Below are 8,512 nucleotides of genomic sequence, written 5' to 3' on the forward strand. Positions count from 1 at the left end.
ATATATATATATATATATACTTTGTTTAAGAGATTTATTATCTTTCGCGCATAGGAAGTGGTATAAAGCGGACAAAGTGGAGATGTATCCTGTATTGTACAATATTATACGTAAATAGGGCACGTTCTACGTAAGTACAGGCTATAAAATTAAGCGGGAAATAATCTCGAAACATGTCCATTTTGCTCACTATGCCGCCTCTATGTGTGAAAATTGCAAATTTCTCGTTGAACAAACTATAGTTGTCTTTTATCAATTCATATTAATACGAATTAATTTTAATTATCCTATCATAAAATGAAAAAATTACATTTTAAATTTACAATGTTAATGAATTTAACGTTGGAATGAGTGCATCAGGCACTAAACATTACCTTTTATTTAATTGTGCAATTGAAAACAGACTCTTGTTTTTATCCTCTTCGTGAATACTGTTTACCACATATCCTATGCTGATATACTTGTCAAGACATTACCATTCTGATATAGATGAAAAACTGCCACTTTCTTGAATAGTAAACGCTGGATTTGTTCTGTAATATATTTAATATTTAAGATATTTCAAAATGTTGCTCGCATTTTGAAATAGATCTAACAATAAATCGAATCGAGGCAACGGCTGAATTTCGATGTAGCATTCTTACCTTTGTTATGACAAGTCAGCCTTGAATGAATTCATTTTCAGGCTTTCGTTTGTTAGAAATGTGCATGCAATGAAAATAGTTTTGGTTAATTGTGCTCGTCATATATAAATTTATTTTTAGAAACAAGAAGCAAATAAAGAAACAAAAAGGATTGATAGTGGAAGGATAGGAGCATCAACATTACGTAATATATCCTTTAACAACGGCGAAGCTTTATGGTAAAAGCATCATTATTTATTATAAAAATATATCTTTCAGTAATCATACACGTACCATGGCTTTATGCTGACATCACGAGAGAGATGATATAAGCACCTTTCCAATGCAACATTGTTTTCATGTGTTTGTGTAATAATAGATCGTATATTCTTTCACACATTCAATTGCATTACTCCATAATTGCAACTAAGCGTTTAACGAGGTTTCCGATGTATTGTGAAAACTATGAATGAATAGAACTTTGTCTGTATCATGAGCATGTACAAAAGTAGTCTATGATATTTTTTGTAATGTACAGTTCTTTCTATTTAAAGATCATTTATACAGATTTGACACACAATAATTTGACACATTAAATAATAATCATAGAATAAATTAACGAATGAATTAAAAGATAAATAAGCTATTCAAGAGAATGTTTACGAATATATTGTACATAGTGTAACATAAAAATAAAAATATTAATATTGTATGCTTTTAAAGTACATGCATTGATTAGAACTAATTTTTTAACAAAAATAGTTAATAAACATAATTAATTAGAATAATAATCAATATATAATTTCTAATAGAAGTCTCGAAAAAATAATACGACAAAAATATCTTATAGTAGAAGCACTTGACACAAGTCATAATTTATTTGTCTAGTTAGACGCGTGTGAGTATTCAAATGCGTTCTATTATTAGTAAATAACAGGAAGCCAATTATCTTTTTACAGATGAGATGCAGAAAGTATGAGTCACGAGTCGAATTACTCTTTAGCAACCATTTATCTTAATTGAGCACAAAAAATTACATCGTAAAGCAAGTTTTGCATTCTCAATCATTTTTCCGTTTTCACCATATTTTTTTCTTCAATTGCAAATCTCGGAAACATACGATCATCTGCTACAATAACGACACGATGCAAAAATTGTACTTTTATCTTCTACATATTTTTAGTTTTTCTGTTATTACACCAAAATTGTAAGGAGAGGAATGAAATAGAAATTAAGAATTTAAGAAAGTGTAAAATTTTGGAAGTTTTTTGTAATCACTTATGTGAAGGCAAATAAATAAATACTATTACACCAAAATTGCATCTTAAAATTATTATTACAAAATTCTAATCACTAATGATTCAACATATTCAAACTTATTTTCTGCATTGTTTTTCAAGATATGTCGTTGTTATAAGAAATGAACATAAATATATTTAAGCAGTCCATAAATGCATTTAATTTATCTTTTAAACTTTAAACACTTTTGTTTTAACTAAAAAAGCGAGGTGAGATATACTTCATTTATCTGTTATAATGCGCTTGGTATATGATTGCATTTTCGTCACAACAAATTTAACGTGGACGCCACAATACATAAATGCATTTTATTCGCAATTTGCAGAATACATTTCAAGCTTCATAAAAAATTTTTATTATACAATTCATATGAAAGCATACAACACAAAAGGAGGCATGTACAAAACCACAAACCAAATACTTTTACGTATAAGATTAATCTTGATTGTATCAGATATTTTGCATATAATAATCCATGCAAAAGTATAAATCTAGCTTTTTTATGTTAAATGTTAAAACATTTCGCCACAAAGATAGATTAATACTTGGCGAAATTATGTATTTACTGGATTTAGTCACAATTGTGATAAAAATGATTGTAGCCAAAATTCTTACCTGGCATAAACTGCAGGATTTGATATTCCAAGTGTCGGACTTACGGGTGTACCGATATATTTGGTAACCAACTAAAATGAAAAAATAATAAATTAAATAATAGCTTAACGATTATGTTTTATAAAAAATAAAACGTATTATATTATTACCAATATTTAATTATCAAAATAAATATCAAATTATTGAGAAAAATTATTGCTAAGATAATGTAGAGTCCAAACAAATAGCATTCACTCGCAATAAAAACAAACAAAAGTATACATACCCAGTTATTACCGAGGGAAGTAGCACCCATGCTCACAGCCATGTGGATAGCCAAGTAAGCGCAGAAAATAAGATACAAAATCGCATATATACACATAACTAAATATATAGCCCAATGATGAGGCAGGTCTTCTTGAACAGTTTGTATCACGAAGTATATATTTATCGTTATTACTAGGACCGACAAAGCAGTTGCCACGATTTTATTCACTCTGCAATACAGATAATACAATGCGGATGTAAAAAAGGAAGACAACTTTCAACATGTTAAAAGTATTGAAAATTAAAAGATAAAACTACATACATTCCGTTTCGGAATTCACCCATAATTTGAGCACTGCTTGTGAAAGCAATTGTCGGTAAGGTGGCAAAAGGTAACTGCAGACTCATTATAGCGTTTAAAATGTCGTTCATTCCGCTCAAATTGTTCATATCAGCCAAAAATGCTACCAAGAATGTAGGAACTATGGCGATTGTTCGAGTGAACAGGACTCGCTTCCATCGTGCCCATTGCAGATTCAAGAATCCTTCCATCGCGAATTGACCGGCATAAGTACCCGTCATAGTGGACGATTGACCGGCGGCCAAAATACCGACAGCCCATATGTACATTGCAACTGCGCCGAAGGAGCAACCGAGGAAGATTCCGCCTTTGTAAAGATCAGCTTCAAACGTCTCATTGTTTTGCTGTAGTTTAGAGATAAGAATATAAGACCGTGTGGTTAAAAAATTGCCTAAGAAACAGTAATTTATGCGGTGAAAAAAGTTAAAAACGTAAAAATGTAAAAGACATAAAAAAACGCTTACTTGAAAAGTGTCTGTACCGAGGGTATAATTCTTCGCTTCGCAAACTTTATACTGTAAAACAAAACAGAAATTAATTCAACTATTTTCTCACTCGAAATTACAATTAGTTTCAATAAGTGTACTTACAACATCGTTATTCGTTTTGTTATAGAGACCATCAGCAAATACAGCTACGACAAACACATTGATTAGAAACGAAACGAATAGTGCAATGCAGGCTTCAATGAAGTAATACATGTTGGCATCTTTGATTTTTGCAGGCTGTCTTCGATCAATGTCTCTAGACTAAAAAAATTAATAACATTATGTATACATTTATATGCAAAGTGTTTCAGAACTTTTGAGATTAATTCGGGGGATGATAGATCTCTTAAAAAAAAAAAAAGTTAAAAAACCTGTGTCCTCCGATGTATTTTTAAGGAGCTAGACATCCAGTCGCGCGTGACAACTAACAATACACGTCCTTTAATTTTCTTTTTGCAAAAAGACAACCAAAAAAGCAAAAATGCTGCCGCGTGATTAATTGAGTATCTCATAATCGGCATGAACAAGGACACGTTAAAAATGTATCGGGGAAGACATAAATTACAAAAGTTGATCCTTTTAATGAAATCTATCATTCTCTGAAGTTTATCTTAGAAATCCTAAAACACCCTGTACATTGAGAAAACAGTCGCGCATATCGTTTATTATTCTTACTTTAACTAAAGCACTGTGAAGGTACAAATTATGCGGCATAATGACTGCGCCGACAATTCCTACAGCTTGAAGCAATACCTTGTTATCATAATTCATTCCATTGTACCATGGAACAAACATACCTCTTATAACGTCTATTTGAGAAGGCGCGGCAACTATGTACTGCAACATTGAAAGCCGTTGTTGAAATTCACATGAACGATATGGTTGAGATATTTCGAAATACGTTCTACCTCGTAACCAAAGGTAACTGCCATGATCGAGATGAGAAAACCGAAGAAAAACTCCAATTTTCTCAATCCGTATTTGTCCAAGAATAAAAATGTGAATGTGTCAATTACTGTGATAAGAACGCCACCCCATATAGGAATCCTGAAATGCAACTTTCCTTATCACAAATTTTCTGTTTATTTATGTGCATTATTTGATTATAAATTAATTCAAAGTAAAAGAAAAAAAAAGAAATAAAGATAATCAAAGAAAGATAACATAATACATGTAAAGAATAAAATGTCGTTTAATAATACTTACAACCTAAATAAACATAATCTGTAAATGTATATACGCATATCACGCGGATTATAATTTATTCTTTTATAGTATGTAAAGTATTTTTATAACATTTTTTATTCCCCATATATTTTGTATTTAGAATAGTGTTCAGATTTTTAAGTAGAGATTCAGTCTCCACTGAAGAAGTTAATAAGTTAATTAGCGAACTACGATTTTAAATGTTTCAGATATTCCGAAGAATGTTTTGTATATGCGTTAACTTACGTGTATAAATATTTAACAATCGTATCAGACACTTACGCTGTATTAGATAAGAGATAAAGGGCAATAGCCGTTCCTATTACTTCTTGCATATCACTACCAATAATTGCTATTTCAATCATTAACCATAAAATAAGTCTAGGTACTTTTTTGTATTGTCTGAAACACATCTCTGCCAAATGCAAACCGGTTACTACGCCGAGACGCGCACTGAGTCTTTGCATAACGAGACCTAGGATAGTAGCGCTTAGTAGTACCCATAATAACTGAAAGCGAAGACGTTAACAAGGAATATCATTATCAAAAAAAAAAAGATAAGAAAATTAGCATGATAGTAAATAAAACTGATTGCAGCAACATTTGTTTCCATTCCGGCAGGTGTACCTTGTATCTTGCTACCACTCCAGATTGTAGATCCGATTCTATGTTGCCAGGATCCAAATAAGCTATGGACATTAAGAAGCCAGGTCCCGTGAAAGCCCATAGTTTTCTAAAGCTAAACCCCGTCTGCAAACAAAAATTATAGGCCATGAGAGATTAATTTTGAACGCACTAGTACATATTGGTGCGTATTAAAGTTGTACATTAATTTGATTTAATTTGGTAAAAGTAAAGTACAAATACTTTGAATTATAAAATACAATATTTTACCAAACAGTATAAAATGTAAAAATGTGAGACTGTAAATATATAAGACAGGAGTGAGATGATAAGATAGAAAGAGTATAGGACAATAAAAACACCTAATGTATAATTAAAGCCTGATGTACAATTGAAAAGCACAGAAAATAACAGATTTCAATCTATCAAAAACAGTGTATTCGAACATATATTGTTTCTGATAAATTAAAATTAATTTTTTTAAATCCCTATTTCTATATTGTCTCTATTGTTTAAATGTGTCTCGGGCTTAAAAGTACGAATATAATACAGTAAGAATGTGCTAGTCAATCATTTAGAAACTTAAATTGTTATCCATCTTACCCTTACTTATACGATTTTTGGCGAATTCAGTTGGACGCATTAGTGAGAATCTCGTGGTTTATTCCATTTTTATATTTATATTAAACACGCATTTTTATGTCAATTTTTGTACAACTGTTTTAATGTATACTGAATGCGTCCAACGAATTTGCTAAAAATTATGAAGGTAAAAGCAACGACAATATTAAATTTCTAAGTAACTGGGATGATAATACACTATTAAAAATAAAATATTTTTAAATTATAATTTAAAGATGTATAATGGACTTTCTGAGACATGTAAAAATGTTAAAATTAAAAATGTTATTAAATAAAATTATGTTAAAATTAACATAAAAAGAAAACGTTGATCATTTTTACGTCTTCGAAAGTCCATTATACGTCTTTAAGTTAGAATTAACATTTTATTTTTAACAGTGTAAATTTCTAAGTGTTTGACCAACATATTCTTACTGTTTTGTAATTGTCTCCTTCTTATCGTCTTATTTTCTTATCTTGTATATTTATACTTTCTCACCTCTTATTACCTTACACAACACACAGGGTATAAAGATCAACTTACATGTCCTGTTTCTGGCACTTGCACTCTCTCATCGGCGAAGTAGGTTTGATCGTGGCTGGGAGATAGGGAAGTGTTCTCGTTAGGCTTTCCAGCCTCCGACTCATGCATACGCTGATGCGGCACTGTCGTGACATCGTCACTAGATTTCACGTCGTAACTACTGTGCATAGTGTATTAATACAACACTCTAAAAAAAAGGTCACTTATGGAATATGAACTTTCCGTTAGATGCCTGAGAGAACGAAATTAAGCGAAAGTAGACTATGATCCTGATAAAACATGCAGACGTGAAAGAAGAAAAAGGAGAAAATGTTAGATAATCGTGGGCGACGTACGGAATTATTTTAACGGCGAGCTCTCCTTCGTTATAACGAACGAAGAAAGTACACAGGTAAAACTGATAAATCTCTAATGGATCTCGTCGTACTGAATGTCGATGACCTGCCTAGGATAAAACAAAGTATTTCTTCGAAGTATTTCGATTCACTTTGAAAAAATGGAACATGCGAGTTCAACGAGACTGCGAGCAAACCAAAGATCACGTCCGGAGCGATATCATCGATCAAACGCGAACCGTGAAAAATCGCCAGTAGTCAATCACTCACAGCAACTCGCAATCACTCAGTACCCGAGTATCCAGCATACAGCTGTTGACTGCTGCAGTAGAACAGTATAACGAATCGGTCGAACGCTACGAACTTGGCCGCGTAATGTGGCAGGTTGAAAATCTTGGAGCGGGGGACGCTGCCAGGGACGTAGCGAAGTAAAATCTCGGAGTATGCCAAGATCATTGACAAAAAATTTATCTGTCATTTATCGACAAATCTATTTTTTATAATTGAGTTTTTTTAATAACATGCACTCCTTATATTTAAAGAAAAATAAGTACACGTTTGACATCTGCCAAAAGAAAATTTTAATGCAGTTCAATTCAGTGCAGCAATAAAAAAACTTGATAAATTATTAATCATCGATTAAGTTAAATTGGAGTGAAATGAAAAGAGTGATTTTGAAGAGTAACTTCAACAAATTGATTTAAACAACAGCAATCTTATCAAGAAATAGATATAATATCTGGATAAATTAATTTTTGTAAATATAGAGAAAAAGACGAGATCGAATCTCAGGATAGATTCTCTCCTATAAGGAATTATATATAATTACAAATTTCTTATAGCAATACAATTTTATTTCAGTTGAACTAATCGTTGACTACGTTAGTTAGATTTTCGAAATTATTTTAATGACATCGAACGAGTTAGTTATAGATAGAAATTTATATAGAAAATTATATAAAGTCCATAATCGCAATGAACACGATGCTTTCTGATGCTTACATATTTTTCTCGAGTTATTAAAAAAAAAAAAAGAAAGAAGATGGTATTTTTAATTAACAGCACAGTTTTGTTAGATTAAAATTTTATTTATTATAAATAACATACAATACTATAGATATAGTACTATAGATATTATTCTTTTTTATAATAAGCTAGAGTACTGATAGCATTTTTTCAAGTATATATAAAAACGTAAAAAATGAATTCTTCATTAACTTCAATGATAAAAATTTTTACTTCTAATATTTCCGCTTTTAAAAAAAATTTACATGAGGGCTAATCTTTTTATATTGAATTTCATGCACGGTTTATCATTTCTTTTTTTCTCTTCAACGTTAAAAGAAAAAAAGGAAAGATAAATCGTACAAGAATTAATTCAGCTAAAAAAAACAAAAGACCTTATTCTTAAAAAAATTTGAGAATACGGTTACTAATATTTTTAAAATATATTTTAAATATTTATTCAATATGAAAAATGTTAAAAATATTGATTTAATATTAAAAATATTAAATAAATATTAAAAATATAATTTAATACTGTCTACTAC

The 8,512-nt window shown here is 30.6% G+C and overlaps 2 protein-coding genes across 7 annotated transcripts in view; one reads left to right on the forward strand and one right to left on the reverse strand.

The window, feature by feature from the left end:
- LOC108753507 (prostatic acid phosphatase-like) overlaps positions 1 to 1,929 on the forward strand; it is a 6,722-nt gene extending 4,793 nt beyond the window's left edge. The window contains exons 7-8 of one of the 2 annotated variants that reach the window (XR_001939631.1): positions 765 to 862; positions 1,583 to 1,929. Coding sequence is in view for 1 of the 2 variants with exons in the window: in XM_018495111.1 (XP_018350613.1) it covers positions 765 to 781 (17 nt within the window). In the remaining variant the exon portion in view is untranslated. Of the gene's footprint in view, positions 1 to 764; positions 872 to 1,582 lie in introns of those variants that run through there. The other variant, XM_018495111.1, reaches the window with a different exon arrangement.
- Positions 46 to 7,293, reverse strand: LOC108753503 (protein Malvolio). Of its 5 annotated transcripts, XR_001939629.1 has the most exons (14): positions 6,963 to 7,293; positions 6,628 to 6,814; positions 5,466 to 5,588; positions 5,121 to 5,347; positions 4,541 to 4,679; positions 4,308 to 4,469; positions 3,735 to 3,893; positions 3,609 to 3,659; positions 3,106 to 3,488; positions 2,803 to 3,013; positions 2,538 to 2,608; positions 918 to 1,086; positions 645 to 686; positions 500 to 533 (listed from the first exon to the last, which is right to left on the reverse strand). XR_001939629.1 is itself a non-coding variant. In XM_018495105.1 (13 exons), exons 2-12 carry the CDS (start codon positions 6,793 to 6,795, stop codon positions 650 to 652), a joined length of 1,731 nt encoding a protein of 576 aa, XP_018350607.1. In that variant the 5' UTR covers positions 6,796 to 6,814; positions 6,963 to 7,293; the 3' UTR covers positions 46 to 533; positions 645 to 649. The 5 variants fall into 5 exon arrangements, 2 of the variants coding, with proteins under 2 accessions (XP_018350607.1, XP_018350606.1); XR_001939628.1 differs by lacking the exons at positions 645 to 686; positions 918 to 1,086 and adding an exon at positions 46 to 287 and having other exon boundaries at positions 375 to 533; XM_018495105.1 differs by lacking the exon at positions 918 to 1,086 and having other exon boundaries at positions 46 to 533.
- Between the last annotated feature and the right edge of the window lie 1,219 nt (positions 7,294 to 8,512).

Source organism: Trachymyrmex septentrionalis, unplaced genomic scaffold (assembly GCF_001594115.1).
Source record: "Trachymyrmex septentrionalis isolate Tsep2-gDNA-1 unplaced genomic scaffold, Tsep1.0 scaffold7, whole genome shotgun sequence".
Classification (NCBI taxonomy): Eukaryota; Metazoa; Arthropoda; class Insecta; order Hymenoptera; family Formicidae; genus Trachymyrmex; species Trachymyrmex septentrionalis.